The 16,622-nt window shown below is 40.3% G+C and overlaps 1 protein-coding gene across 1 annotated transcript in view; it reads right to left on the bottom strand.

The window, feature by feature from the left end:
- The window catches only part of DEF6 (DEF6 guanine nucleotide exchange factor), a 1,409,598-nt gene that overhangs the window by 215,617 nt on the left and 1,177,359 nt on the right, over positions 1-16,622 (bottom strand). The window contains 1 exon segment of the mRNA XM_044076574.1: positions 5,124-5,290. Within this exon segment, the coding sequence (XP_043932509.1) occupies positions 5,124-5,290 (167 nt within the window).

Raw genomic sequence — 16,622 nt, 5'->3', positions numbered from 1 at the left:
TACTTCCAAATATGGTGCCCTTACTCAGAAAAGATGTTCACCTATCCAATAGCCATAAAAGGAATTATTAACTAAAAATTGACCAAAAAAGAATCAGACATCAGGATATACCAATACTTGTTAATTATTGCCTTTAATTTAAAAGTATTGGTCACAAAAGTAGTAACAAGATGACAATTATCTGTACCACCAGTCATATTTGATCTATTATCATCAGCTTCTGTACTGGCCAACAGGCTGTCCCAGGAAAGTTGCATAGCTGTTTCAAAAGCCGATATAACCACCCTAGGAGTATATCCCCTATGCAAAAATATATTCCTCATGTTAACCACTTCATTTTGAAAACTCTTTTCAGTACTATATATACATCTTACATGTAAAAAAACTGGGACTTGAGGATATTCGGAATCATATGTTTTGGGTGGCAACTCCCAGCATGCAACAATGAATTTTTGGTAAAAGGTTTATGACAAATATTAGTGGCAACTGTACCATCAATTAATTTGGTGACATTGACATCCAAGAAGTCCACATTGTATAAATCAATCTTACCAGTAAACCTCAATCCAAAGTCACTGACATTTAAATACTGCACAAATCGTTCCCACTTTGCAACAGATCCACACCATACTGCCCAACAATCATCCAAATAACTCCGACCCACATTAAGATGTGTAGAAAAAGAATTTTCATCATCATAAATAAGCTTGAGTTCCAAATACCCCATAAATAAATCTGTATATATCAGGGCAAAAGAAGCACCCACTGCCATACCCTTGATTTGCAGACAGTAATCAAATCCAAATCTGAATACATTGTGTTCCAAAACTATACCCAACAACTTTAAGATAAAATGGACTCGGATGTCAGAATACATCTTAGAACAATCTAGTACTGAACAGCCATTAAACCACCAAGATGGGGAATATACTGGTATATAAAGATTGTACATCCAACGTACACAAATATGCATTTAGTGGTACCTGCAAATCATTCAACACTAGGAACTCACTGGTATGTTTAATACAGGCTCTGACAAATACCAAAAGTGGCTTAAGCATATGTTCCAAATAGGCCGATAACGATTCAGTTAGAGAACCCTTCCAGATACTATGGGTCGACCAGGGGGATTGAGAACGGATTTGTGGATTTTAGGTAAAATGTAGAAATATTGAGGTTTAGGATCATTCATTAACTGATGTACCAAACCTTCCATAATAAAACCCCTGCCTTTCATATCAAACAAAAAACCATCAATATAGGACTTAAATTCAAGGATAGGATCGTGAGGTAGTTTACAATAAGAAACATCATTCAATTGTCTGGACACTTCCAAGTCATAATCCACCCCATCCCAAATAACAATGGCACCACCCTTATCTGTATTTATAATACTGATGATGGAATTTGCGTGTGGTATATATATATATATATATATGGTTCTACCTGACTTCACCGAAACACCACAACACCGACAACGCAATCACCGAAACCACATAACCGACAGTACAAAAACACGAAAATCCACATGCCCGACAACGAAATAACCGACGGTACACAAACATGAAACCTTATACACTTCACACACCACAATCAACAAACAAAACACATTCCCCATCCAAAAACCACATACACAACACAAGCACACCAAAATCCCTGCAAACCCACACTAAACCTCACATACACAACTACCTACAACCCTGACCCAAACCCTAACCCTAAGGTCCGTCACTGCAGACACTTACCTGACCCGCCCCTAACCCTAACTCACTTATCCCTAACCCAAACACAATCACTACCGCACACTTACCTGACCCGGCCCCTAACCCTAACTCACTTATCCGCCTAACCCAAACACAATCACTAGACACTTACCTGACCCGCCCTAACCCTAACTCACTTAACCCACCCCTATCCACACTTACCTTACGCACCCTAACGTCCGTCACTACGCATACTTACACAGCCTGTTCCCATTTCGGCATCCTCAGCGCCGGTGCTTTCATCCGGCGGGTCGGTCTTCTGCACTGTCGATCTTCTGGGTCCCGTCGCGTCGGTCTTCTGCACTTTCGCTCTTCTGCGGCTCCGATTTCTGTCGATGTTCCGGTAATGGTGTAGTCAGGTAGAACCATATATATATATATATATATATATATATATATATATGTCTATGTGTATATATATATATATATATATATATATATATATATATATATATATATATATATCCATCTCTAGGGTCTACTTTCTTTAAACAAAAGTCCATTTAACCCAATTTGATTTACCTGACCCCACTTCTCTGAAGCTGCATTCCACCGAATGCACATACTGCCGAAATCCTTTCCCTGTGAAAGGAACCACTTGACCACCACAGTGAACTTTGCCCTCTTTTCAGTGTAGTGCAATCTTGGAGTTGATATATTTAAGTAGGGGGGGTAAAGCCCCCAACTTTGGTGGGTTTACTTTTGGTCCATTTAGGTTAATTACCATGGTAGGTTCACTGTGAAGACTGACAGCCAGAGGATATCTCCCTAGCAAAGTTAACATATGTCAGAAAAGCTGGACTCTAAAGACTTAGAGGAAGAGACTGTGGCATTTAAGGAGGTGACTGAGTAGAAAATGAGGCAGATGTAGGGTCTCAAGACTACTTTTGTTTCCTTACCTTATACCCTTTAGCCTTATTCTGGCAGCATTTCAAAAAGGAAGCAACACCTCAAATTACGTACCTTTGCTGCAATACCTCCAATTATGCACTTTTGCTGATTCCAGTGAATGCCAATGAGGGCATTAAGCTTTAGTTCACAATGGCAGCAGGTGGCGCTGCTACCTACCTGGTACTTTACTGCAATCCATAATCACATTAAGGTGTGATGCAATAAAGGCAACACCAGCGATGGCCTGTGTTAGTACCTTGTCATCAACGTGGCAAATGATCAGCCTGGATAACATAAGCCTAGATACTTATGTTGGTGTCAGATATGGACACCTTTCTGTCAATACAGCTAGGAAGGGATCTAACAGCATTAAAAGGAAGAAAGAAATATCCAATATGCTGGTGTACATGCCCCCCCCCCCCAACCCAGGCACAAGACTGTAGAACATTACAGGTAGTAAATAAAATAGAAAAATATAAAAACCATCTGACCTATAAATGAATAATTATGAAAATAATATCTGACTCTCTCCGTATAGTAGACCAGGGAGGTAATGTAAGGTACAGAAAAAGATGACTGTAGAGACTATTGCAGTGGGAAAAATAAAGTGTGGCTCCCGTGCCTGCAGGGATATAGTAGGTGAGGCTACCATGAATGCTTGCAGGGATACAGCAAGCTTGGATGTTATGATTACCTGTAGTGTTACAGTAGGCATGTCCTCTATGAATGCCTGTAGGAGCACTGTAGGTGTAGCTCCTATGAATGACTGCAAGAAAAGAATAGGTGTGGCTATTATGACGGTCTATAAAGCTGCCTGTATGAATACTGTAGGTGTGAGTCCTATGAATGCCTGTTGTGACATAGTAGGTGTGGATCTTGTCAATGCATGTAGGGATACAGTAGGCAAGGCTTCTAAGAATGTCTGTATGGACAGAGCAGGTGTGGCTCCTATGAATACCTGAAAGGACAAAAGTAGTTATGTCCCCTATGAACAAGTGCAGGGTCATAGTTCGTGTAGCTGTTATGAATGCCTACAAGAAGAGAGGGCAAAGTTCTGACAAATGCCTAAATGACTGTGGCTCCTACAAATAATTACAGGGGCACAGTAGGTGTGGTACCCGTGAATTAGTGGAAGAATACATTAGGTGTGGCCCTATGTATGTCTGTAGGGAAAAAGGTGTGGCTACTATGAATGCCTGTAGAGATGCAGTAGATGTGGCACTGATAAATGCCCACAGGACCAGAATAGGTGTGGCTCCTAAAAATGACTGTGGGGACACAGCAGATGTGGCTCTTATGAATACCTACAGGGACAGAATAGGCGTGGCTCCTACAAATAAGTGGAAGAATGCATTAAGTGTGGGCTTACAATTGCCTGTACGGATACAGTAAATACAGCTTCCATGAATACCTGTAGGGGAAGGGAAGGTGCGATTCCTATGAATGCATGTAGGGACAGAGTAGATGCGGCTCCTATGAGTGACTGTAGGGAGGGAGTACGTGTGGCTCTGGTGAATACCTGCAGGGGCAGAATAAATACTGCTTATAGGAACACATTTAGTCAGAGATGTATCTAGTTCACCTACTGCCCAGTGCTGCTTCTACATCTGGTACCCCTGAAACTCTAAGAGGAGGAGCAAAAAAAAAGTCAACATTTAAATCTCTGTAGCAAACTACTTGCTACATCTGTAGGAAGCAGCTTGTTACAATGTACAGCACACAAAGTGCTGAAGCAAATGCTTCAGTCCTAACTGTTAAAGCAGTTTAGCAGTATCACAATTCATTTTAATTCAAAAATGCCAGTATGGAAGTGAATATTAGGACTGCACTACTCACCGATCAGCATCTGCCAATCCCACACCCTAACACCTTGTACCCAGAGTGGCTGCCCTATTTGCCCCACTTTACCAACACTTACATGTTTAGGGATATAATATGTGTGGCTTTGATGAATGCCCATATGACAGCAGTAGATGTGGCTCTATCAATAACTGCAGGGGCACAGCATTTGTGGCTTGGATGAATGCGTGTAGGACACAGTAGGTATGGCTCTGATGAATGAATTCAAAGACACAGTTAATGCGGCTCCTATGAATGCCTGCAGAGAAATAGCACGTGTGATTCTGATGAATGCCTGGAACGAACCAGTAGATATAGATCCTACGGACATCTGTAGAGATCTAATAGATGCAGACTATGATGATGGACCAGAGTAAAAGCAGAGGCACAGTAGGTGTGGCTTGGATGAATCAGTGCAAGACACAGCAGATATGTCTCCTGTCAACATCTGTGCTGAGGCATTTTTTCAGATTGGTAGATGACAGAAAAGTTACTTCCACTGGTTGGACACACCCCTAAAGATCAGTGAGTGACAATCAGCATGATTATATTTGTCTCAAGGTGCTCCTTGTGAGGTGACCCTTTTGAAGAGATTAAGCTGCATTTCACAACTAAAGTTTGCAGTCTTACCTGGCCTGGTGATATCGTACGGATTCCTCATCTTTCCGAGCCTTGATCTCAACATCTAGTGCCTCCTCTAACCTGTGCTGCATCTCCTCCAGTTCCCGGATTCGTTTCCGTTGACGATCAGCTTCTTCCTCTTTCAGCACCATCTCTGCTTGCATTGTGGCACGAGCCTAAAATGGCAAGATGGCAGAAGGTTAAAAGGGAGACCAAAAAAGGGGGACAGACAACCGCAGTTTAGCAATATGACAGTTCTGTCCCTACCTAATAAATGAGAACAGGAAACGTGCACTGTTCAGATGCAAAAAATGAAACAATAACGAGCACCACAATGTAGACTACGACAGATATATCTTTATATTACCTAGAGTATGAGTACAAACAGATACATCTTTATACTACATAGAGTATGAGTACAAACAGATATATCTTTATATTACCTAGAGTATGAGTACAAACAGATACATCTTTATACTACCTAGAGTATGAGTACAAACAGATACATCTTTATACTACCTAGAGTATGAGTACAAACAGATACATCTTTATACTACCTAGAGTATGAGTACAAACAGATGTATCTTTATATTACCTAGAGTATGAGTACAAACAGATGTATCTTTATATTACCTAGAGTATGAGTACAAACAAATACATCTTTATACTACCTAGAGTATGAGTACAAACAGATGTATCTTTATATTACCTAGAGTATGAGTACAAACAGATACATCTTTATACTACCTAGAGTATGAGTACAAACAGATACATCTTTATACTACCTAGAGTATGAGTACAAACAGATACATCTTTATACTACCTAGAGTATGAGTACAAACACATACATCTTTATACTACCTAGAGTATGAGTACAAACAGATACATCTTTATACTACCTAGAGTATGAGTACAAACACATACATCTTTATACTACCTAGAGTATGAGTACAAACAGATACATCTTTATACTACCTAGAGTATGAGTACAAACACATACATCTTTATACTACCTAGAGTATGAGTACAAACAAATACATCTTTATACTACCTAGAGTATGAGTACAAACAGATACATCTTTATACTACCTAGAGTATGAGTACAACCAGATACATCTTTATACTACCTAGAGTATGAGTACAAACAGATACATCTTTATACTACCTAGAGTATGAGTACAAACAGATGTATCTTTATACTACCTAGAGTATGAGTACAGATACATCTTTATACTACCTAGAGTATGAGTACAGATACATCTTTATACTACCTAGAGTATGAGTACAAACAGATACATCTTTATACTACCTAGAGTATGAGTACAAACACATACATCTTTATACTACCTAGAGTATGAGTACAAACAAATACATCTTTATACTACCTAGAGTATGAGTACAAACAGATACATCTTTATACTACCTAGAGTATGAGTACAAACAGATACATCTTTATACTACCTACAGTACGAGTACAAACAGATACATCTTTATACTACCTAAAGTATGAGTACAAACACATACATCTTTATACTACCTAGAGTATGAGTACAAACAGATACATCTTTATACTACCTAGAGTATGAGTACAAACAGATACATCTTTATACTACCTAGAGTAGGAGTACAGATACATCTTTATACTACCTAGAGTAGGAGTACAGATACATCTTTATACTACCTAGAGTAGGAGTACAGATACATATTTATACTACCTAGAGTAGGAGTACAGATATATCTTTATACTACCTAGAGTATGAGTACAAACAGATATATCTTTATACTACCTAGAGTATGAGTACAAACAGATACATCTTTATACTACCTAGAGTATGAGTATAAGACAAAGATTTATGTCAGGGCACCAAGTGTAAAAGCACACTGTTTATGCATCACAACAACAACACTGAAAGCCACTAAAAACAAACAAAAAAAGAAGTCATGTACTTAGCATACTGTTCCATCTGTTGTTCATTTTCATTCATCCTCAATGGATGGCTTCAGATCAGACTCGGCCGATAACACTAGCTCGTGGCCTCCGACAAACTCTCAAGCTCCTTTCCTACCCATATTGCACTATGCCTGAAGTCCCTCAAATCTTAATTTACAGCTTGAGAGAAAGAAACTACAAAATAATTGCCATAACTGGAGTTCAACACATATGGTGCTTATAACATTCTCATTCCTCCAGATGTCATTTGTGAGAAATGGAGGGGGATGGAAGGAGGGGAGTTGAGGAAGAATGAAAACAGACAACACAAATGGAATGTTATGCTAAGTACACAACTTCTTTATCTGATATCAAGTTTTATTCATTCCTCACTAGATAGGACAGATTCCCCAGCTACCTGAATTCCTGGTTGGACTCTAAGGAAGGATATTCCTGAGTATGGTTGAGCTAAAAGCTGCCCTTCCCCACAAGATCAGATCTAGTCTGTAATGAGTGATAAAGGTATGACAATTTAACCAAGTTGCAGCCACAGATATATCGTCCATGGATGCTCTAGACTGGAATACAGGGGAAGTAACCCTAGATCTGGTTGAATGAGCCTTTAGAGGTTTTGATACGGGGAGATTCAATTTGCTGTAGACAAATGAAATGCAATTTGTCAACCATCTCATCCAATTTATTATGTCCAAAAGAAACAAACAGCTGATCTGTCTTTTTAACCTCTTTTGTTCTATGCAGGTAGAAACATAGTGGTCTATGAACATCTATTAAATATAGCATACATTCCCCTTTATTTGCAAATTTTGCGAAGATTACTGGCAGGTTAATGGATTGGTTAATGTTGGATTCTGACACCACCTTAGGAAGGAAGCACTGGTATGCAACGTGACCCTAGGAAGGGAGCACTGGTACGCAACATGGCCCTATCCTTATGAAAAATCAAATATAGAGGTTTAGAAGATCATGCCTGAAGTTCTGAAATTCTTCTTGCAGACGTAACTGCAACTAAAGATAGTTTTCCAGGTCAAAAATTTCAAATCACATTTAGCTGTAGGTTAATTAAGGCTTGCAGTACCAAGTTTAAATCCCACGTTCATATGGGATTCCTTATAAGGAGGTCTGAGTAGAAGGGTACCTTTCAAAAAGGCTTTGCAAAGTTTAGGGGAAGCCAGGGAAGAATTCTGAAATCCTACATGAGAGTTAGACATACCTGCAAGTTGAACTTTAATAGTGGATGAACTAGACCCTCATTACACAAACTTCCTAAAATTCAAGAACAGAACAAATTGGAGCTGAGATCGGGTCTACTTGATTCTCCTCTGCCCAAAAGACAAACCTCCATTTGCTCCGGTAGAGCTTCCCCGTGGAAGGTTTATGAGAAGATAAAAGTATACAATGGACAGGCGAAGAAAGCATTGGTTGCCTGGCTATTAAGGGGACTGGAGAAACCATACAGTCAGCTTGAGATGTCTGAGTGAACCACGCCTGTTGGGTGAGAAAGTCTGGAGATAGATCCAGAATCCAAGGTGAGTACAGAAGATGAGGCCAAAGGAAGGGCAGTAAGGTACAATGAGGATGACTTTGCTCTTCAACCTGGCTGCTTTCTGAAGGAATTTGGGAATTCAAGTAGTCGGAGGATAAGCATATAGAAGACTGGGGGCCCAATCGTGGAGTAGAGCATCCCTTGGTGATTCCCCCAGTGGGGGGGAATAGGGCAAAGAACCTGCTGCACATGTTTAGCGGAGATCCAAAAAGATCACAGCAAGGCTGTCCCCGCTGACTGAAAATCATGTCCATCAATTTTTGTGGAGACCACTTGTGAGGTAGTAAGATATACCTGCTCACTTGTCTGCTATCATGTTGGACTTCCAATCACTTTCTAGTGCAGAGCAAATTCTGGGAAAGTTATTGCCCATTGCCAATACCCTTAGGGCTTCTCAACACAGGGGGTAAGATCTGGTTCCCTCTTGTTTGTTGAAGTACCAGACTACTGATATGTTGTCCATTTGGACTGCAAATGTCCCGATAGGGACAGAGTTGTGGAATGCTTGCAACACCAAAAGCACCACTCTCATTTTCAGAAGACTGACATGCAATTTGGCCTCTTCGGGGGACCAAGTGCCTTGGACTGCCTTTGCCAGAAAATGACCCCCACCCAGTCTGGGAAGCATCCGTGGTCACTATAGCCTTGGGCTGAGGGGGAATGAAAGGATGACCCTGCAACAGTTGCTGTGACTGCATCCACCAGGAAAGATACCATTTGCATATCTGAGTTATTCTTATGTTTGTTGACATGGGTTGAAACAGAACTGACCATGGTGTTAGTAGCATCCATTGCAGAATTCTCATGTGTTATCTTGCTAAAGGAAGTAAAATTATTGCCGCTGACATCGATCTCAGAGCTTGCAGAATCAGTCAGGCTGAAATTCTGGTACTGCAAATTATTCTCTTGACCTGATTTCTTATTGTTTGCCATAATATATACTGTGTTGAGCATTGTTCCTATGAATTCCAAAGTCTGAGTTGGTTGTAAGTGTGGCTTGTTGTAACTGACAGTTATTTCAAGATTTGAGCAAGCCTGCAACCCTTAGTCTCATGCTTGTACCAGTTGATGCCTGTTCGGAGTGGTAATGAGCCAGTTCTCCAAGTATGGAAACACCCGGAATCCCTGCAAGTCACAAGTGAGCTGCTACTACTGCCATACACTTGAAGAGCAAACTGGGGGGTGTGGTGAGGCCAAACGGCAGTGCTCTGAACTGATAATGACGGACTCCCAGCAGGAAGTGTTAAGTACCTTCTGAAATGCCTGCTCATTTTTATCTGATAGTACCCATCCTGAATGCCTGCCGAGCACATCCAGCTGTCCTTGCTCAGAAATAGCAGAATGGACTAAACTGTGACCATCCAGAACTTGGTGTATCAAACCAATTTGTTCAACACACTGAGATCTAAAATTGGTTTCCAGTCCCATGCATACATGGGTCAGTCCTGAAAGCTTCCAGAAATACTGACGCCTCAGGAGCTGGGTTTTGGGCAGACTAACTACCCTTCTGTTTAAGGATCTTGAGGATGTCTACAAAATGAGAAGCCATTGGGTGGTGATTTGGGAGACCTTTCTCCCTCATCCAAGTCAGTATCCTCCATGACAGACTCTTGGGAGAGTCCAAGTGTCTCCTTTAGCATGTCCTCTTCCTAGGAACTTCTTCAGTGGGATGATACAGAGAAGTATCAAAAGAGATGGCAATACCTGGCTGGGTAATCTAGAAGCTTTGGGCTGCTGTCTCCCCTGGAGTAGAATGCTGAGGACCACTGTGCAAAGTCATCTGAGAGGTCGAGCGTGGATCCAAGGGGGAAGGACACATCTGACTTGCCGGAGCAGAGAAAACCCTCTTCACAAATTCAAAAGCAGAACACTCAGGACAGAAGGAAGTTAACTGAGCTGAGAAAGCAAGTTTCTAACCTGCCATTTCCCTTCGCTCCAAGAGCGGTCTGCCTGAGGAGGAAGCCAGAGCAAAGTTGTCCAACTCTGACTTCTCTGATCTCAAATTTTCTTGGGTTGGCGAAAGCCAGGGTACCTTTTTGGCTAGGCTTGTATAGGCCCCTAGGGCCGATAGCCTAGTACCTACCTATGAACCTATGAAGCTCCGAAGTAAGAGATGGCTCTGAAAACCACAGAGTATATCCAATCCCCTAGGATCCAACCTGGAAGCCTCAGCTCTGAGAATCATCTGGATGCAAAGATGTTGGGGCCATTACACTCAGAGTAACAGCTGAATCCAAAGACTACGATCTCTAAGGATCCAACCCAGAAGGGCCTGGAACACTCTGATCTGAGGACTCTAATACCACAGGTTTGGTCAGAAAAGGAATTATCAGTGGAGTGGTAGATGGATGGTGTTCCTGACCTGAAGAGGTAGGAACTGTAAGGACTCCCTTCTGAAATTGCTCTGTGAAGAATCTCATCATCTTTTCCACATCTGCCACCGTTAGACTTCAGGAGGAAAGAGAGGACACCACTGAAGGAGACAGAGTGCCACTCCAAAAATGGCAAGGGCACCTTGGAAGGGACCAGATCCATGTAGGGCAAATATACAGTACGTGGCAATGGTTTAGGATCTGGGGACTTTGGCTCCAGGGTATGTTTTGTCAGATCGGAGGTAGGACTAGCAACAAATCTGACTGGATCTGAAGATGGTAGGATCCCAAGAGACACTGGATCAGATTTTGACTTTTTCCTTGGTTCTGGTGAAATAGATGCAGTCGAATCTAAAGATCTGGACCATTTTGAAGGGTCTTTGGTTTTAGTCTTGGGAGAATGAACTCCAGAAATGGCTTGAGAAAACAGAATTGGTAACAGCCCCTTTAAAATTAGTTTACATTTTCTTCTTTCCATTAAAACTCTGGGGTTGAACCCACTAGAAATGTTGTATTCTTGATTGAGATGTTCAAAACCTAAACAGTAAACACAACGTGTGGGCATGTGAAAAAGGCATCTTGTGCCTGCATTTCTTGCATTTTTTAAAGCCTTTATCGGACACTGTTTCACAAATACTTCAACCAGATATCCAAAGGATACTCAAAAATTCTATCCTAAATAAATCCAGACAGTGACTACTGACAGGAAAGGCCTGTGAGATTAAGCTAGCAGAGATTTATTTTGTTTTTAAATGAAAAAGTTTAACTATAAAAGAAAGGTAGGAAAAGCCTACCAAAGTCTACACCATCAAGTGTAAAAAGTGTAGAAAAGTACCCAAAAGTAAGAAAAACTAGTCAAGAAAGAGAATAAACCTTTTTGCGAAAGAAGCAGATATAAAAAAATAACTGGAAGAGTATAGTTTGTAACATTTTACTTCAGTCTATTAAATAGCTTGACAGCGATGGTAGCCACGTCTAGACATGAAAGTGGCAAACGAAATCTGAATGACTTTAGACATACTGCATAATGGGTAGGAAAGGAGAAACTTGTGCTTCCTAATAAGATTGTAAAGTTTTCTAATTTGATGATATAGCAATAACCAATGATGTGGGTGTGGTATACTGAAGACTTACCCACAGTTGGTGTGGTTTAATCATAAGGGCAAAGCCAACTGTGGGTATATCTACAATATACCTACCATACCAAGGAGTCGGTTACTGCTATTATACAATGACATTATTTAAGAAAAAATTACTTACTTTTCTTAAATAATATCTTTGTATAATGGCACCATGGTACTCTTCATCTTTTCCCTTGGTATCCTGGGGCATTGCTGATGTGCTGCACATGCGTATGGGACTTGCTTTCCCACACTTTCGCAGTACACTAGTACTGTGTAAAAGAAGCAATAGAGAAAGGAAGATTCTCCTTTGCTTTTTTTAATTAAAAATAAACAAATAAAAAGAAACCGGGAGGCTTTTAACGTACAGGAAAGATGGGACACAAAAAAATAAAAGGACGTTTCTTTAACTTTGCATAACTTGCCTGATTATGCTTTTATTTTTCTCTGCACCATGTCTCTTGCTCATTTGGATCACCAGGTTTGTGAGTTTTTTTTTGCAAAAAAAAAAAAAAGAAAGGAAGAAAGAAAAGTACATTTTTATTGCATATATTAATGGAAGAAAGCCTGGGCAACAGGACCTTTTTCCATTGGTATTTGCTCAAATTTACAACAGGCACGCTGGTTGGGCTGACCAATCAGCATGCTACTTTTTGAATACTAATGGCCAATCATTGTACAATATAATATAACGTTTATGTGGTAAGGAGGTGGAACAAGGTTGTCACTCAGTAGCAGAGGTGTAGGACCTTGACCTTTAATAAATGATATACATCTGAAAAAAGTCCTTTACTCACACTGTTAATGTTATGCCACTACAACTTACCATGACATCCAGAAATTTCAAATTTAAGCTTTGTCTGTTCAACTTTATTTTTAACTACAGGCTTCCAGTGCTTTGACTTTTCACTAATGCAGTCATATTTTTGTCTATATATAGGGCTTCAGTAATGCAATAAGGCTTCTCTGCTGTGCAGATTCATTGCTTTAGCAACGCAATAAAGCTTCAATGCTACATAAAAATAGTCTCAGCAATGCACTGAGGCTTCAGGACAATTCTAAGACATTAGAATTGTGTGTTCAGTTCTCCTGTATGCAGTAGCACTGCACTAACACTTACTGCAACTCTAAGACTTTAGAAACCTACAGATACACCAACACTGTACTAATACTTACTTCAGTGTTACTCCCACACTTACATCTTCAAGGCTAGTCCAAGTATACAACACTTCAATGCAGCCTCAGAGACACTCCAAGGTTCTACCGCTGCTGTAATAACCCAGTGCTTCTCTAAGGCAGACACTCCAAGGCTCTACCACTGCCGTAATAACCCGGTGTTTTTCTAAGGTTTAAGTAAATGCTTTAATAATGGCCAAAGCTGCACTAGAGCTTCAGCTCTGCTGCCAGCCTCCAATACTCTTCTATGGTTTCAGCACCAGTGTGGAGCTTTGGTAAAGCACCAAAGCTCTAAGGCCTGAGAGCTGGTGTAAGGCTCGAGTACAAGACTAAAGCTTTACGGACTACTTTAAGGTCTCACTACTAGTCTAAAATTTGATGTAGCATCAAAGATTTAACCATGGCACCAAGGTCTCAGAGCTGGTCTAAAGCTTGACTACAGCATCAAAGCTTTAACCATTCCTCTCAGGTCTCAGAGCTGGTTTATAAGGTTTGAGTACAGTAGTAAAACTTCAAACAATGCTCTAAGATCTCAGTATTTGCTCCTCTAAGGATTCAGCAGTGGTTTTAGGACTTCATCACAATGCTAAACCTTTTAAGTACTGCTCTGAGGATTCAGCCCTGGTCTAGGACTTCAGTACAGCACCAACATTTTAACAACTGCTCTCTGGCCTTAGCACTGATGTAAGGCTTGAATGTAGCACTAAAGCTACAACACTGCTCCGTGGATTCAAATCTGGTGTAAGGCTTGAATGTAGCACTAAAGCTAAGACACTGCTCTGTGGATTCAGATCTGGTGTAAGGCTTGAATGTAGCACTAAAGCTAAGACACTGCTCTGTGGATTCAGATCTGGTGTAAGGCTTGAATGTAGCACTAAAGCTAAAACACTGCTCTGTGGATTCAGATATGGCGCAAGGTTACAGTGCTGAACCATGCACAACCTTAAGATACCAGCGCATTACTTGGTGTCAGTACTGCTTTAAAGTTTTAGGGCTGTAGTAAGGCTTTAGTGGCACACTAAAGCTTTCTGTTCTGTGCCAAAGATTTAGTAGAGTCCAGTGTTACCCTAAGGCTCTAGAGCTTCAATAAAGGTTCAGAACTGCAATAAAACTTTGCTGCTACATTAAGACTTCAGTAACTCCTTAAGGCTGCATCATTTCACTGTGGCTTTAGCACTTCAGTAAAGCTTCAATAGTAGTTGATGGTTCTAGTATTGGACTGAAGCTTAAGTGCTACTCCCAGGTTCCAGTATTTCCTTAACATATCAGTGCTGCTCTGATCCTTTAGTGATGAGCAGGTATTACTCAAAAATGTCAGTACTGCTATAGTTACACCTGACAACTTTAAGTACTGCAACAATACTTCAGTATTGCACTAAAGCTTTAAACCATGGCCTAACGCCATAGTGTTTTACAGAGGTTTAAGCACTGCATTACAGTTTGACTGTTGCAGTAAAGCTTACAATGCTGGTCTGAGGATTCACTGTCACACCATACTGTTTAAGCCCTGTACTTAGGTTTCAGTTTTGCTCTAAAGCTTTACACACTGGCCTAAGGTTGCAGAGCCACACTAAACAGTTTAAAGAACTGCACCAAGGCTTCAGCACTGCTCTAAGGCTCCACAGCTGCAGTATGGCTTAAGTATTGCACCAAGGCTTAACTACTATCCTAAACCAAGTCCTTTAGAATCTCATTATAATTGCATTTCAGAACTGCAGTGTGTTTCCAGACCTAAACTAGGAGTTCGACAATGCACCATGACTTCAATACTTAAGTGTAACAGGCCATGCCACTACATTAAAGCTTCGGCTACACTGAGGCTTTATAAAGCTGTACAAATGTTTCAGCAATGTACTTAAGTGCACAACTTATACTGCGGTCACGACACAAAGTTACAGTTTTAGAACTGTACTAAAGTTTCAGTTCTGACACACACAGGTTCAGTACCACTCAAAGGCTTTACAGCAGATTAACTGAGCCTGTGGTGATCTAATGCCCTAGCACTGCACGTCACAGTTGTATGAACAAGTTTCGGTGCTACTCTGTGATGTCATTGTTCAGACTAACACTGTTCCTAACCTTAGCACAACACTGCACTACAACCAACAGTAAACTAAAAGCACTGTGTTGTTATAAAATTATTTCAGTGTTGCTGAAACATTCACACTTCACATGCATAAGTTACAGCCAGCACAACAAAAAAATCTTTTACAAGCATTTCTTTAACTTTCTTAATTAAGGCAGTGTTACTGGCATTTCCCATTTACAGAACAAAACTCAAAATAAAAAAATCATTTTTTAGATAATTAAAAATTACAGTGACAGCACACTGTGTGGCACTTTTCATAAAGCTTTTCAAATCCGCTTAATATTATAATTTTTCCACACTATGAAAACACATAACCCTAAACACGTGCGCAGGATACACCCCCACACTCAGAATTACTCTAATGTTGACGCTGCTTCTGCATGGAAGGAAGAACATACTGGATTAAAAGCTGTGTCTTTTCAGTCAAATGCACACCACCAGACTTAAAGCATGCTGTCCAATACTGCCATCACAACCATAGGAAATAAAAGTTAGCAGCTATCAAAAAATAGTAAAAAACCCATCATGTGACCATTTCCAGAGCACCTTACTTTAATTTACCTCACAGCAGATGTACATTTTCTAGAACACACCAAGTCAGACAGGTTAAAGACCCTGAAACACTTTGAAATTTTTTTTTTTTTTTTTTTTTTTTTACAAATTAACAGTGACCTTAACTGATTTTCAATGGATGTGTTAGCATTATACATCCAGATTTAAAGTGACGTTTCAGAATTAGTTCAGACTACTTCAGGTTCATCATATGTGTATAACTGGACAGATATACACTTGTTATAACTTACTAGTTTGTTCTGTGCTGTATTTGTTTTTGTCTGTGTTTATTAGTAAACTGTCAGAGGGTTAATGTGATAAGTGAAGCTGAATGACAAACGTAGCAGGTTATGTCCTATCCAAGAGGAGCAGCGGAAGACTATCTGGGTCGGTACCGTCATGTCTCGATGCACTCAACAGGACAACGTACCCGAGCATCAAGTAACACCATACACTGTTCTAAGACTGCTAGAAAGGAAAAAATTACATTACTGATAACAGCATTTGTTTTAACTGCAAGATACTGGGATGATTTCTTAAAGGTACCACAACCCCTGCCATAAACAGGCTATACAATAGGAGGAGGAGGAAACTAGTTCAGAAAAAAAGCAAACCCCAAGAAGGAAAGACATCCCTGATCAGTATCAGTAATAAACTAAGGTCCCTCATAAAATCATCCAAGGCTAATTTCAAAAGAAAAACAG

This window comes from Protopterus annectens, chromosome 7.part0, assembly GCF_019279795.1.
Source record: "Protopterus annectens isolate FY-2018-M chromosome 7.part0, PAN1.0, whole genome shotgun sequence".
Lineage (NCBI taxonomy): Eukaryota > Metazoa > Chordata > Ceratodontiformes > Protopteridae > Protopterus > Protopterus annectens.
Note: the sequence above shows the minus strand (reverse complement) of the source record. Positions and strands in the feature narration are given on the sequence as shown.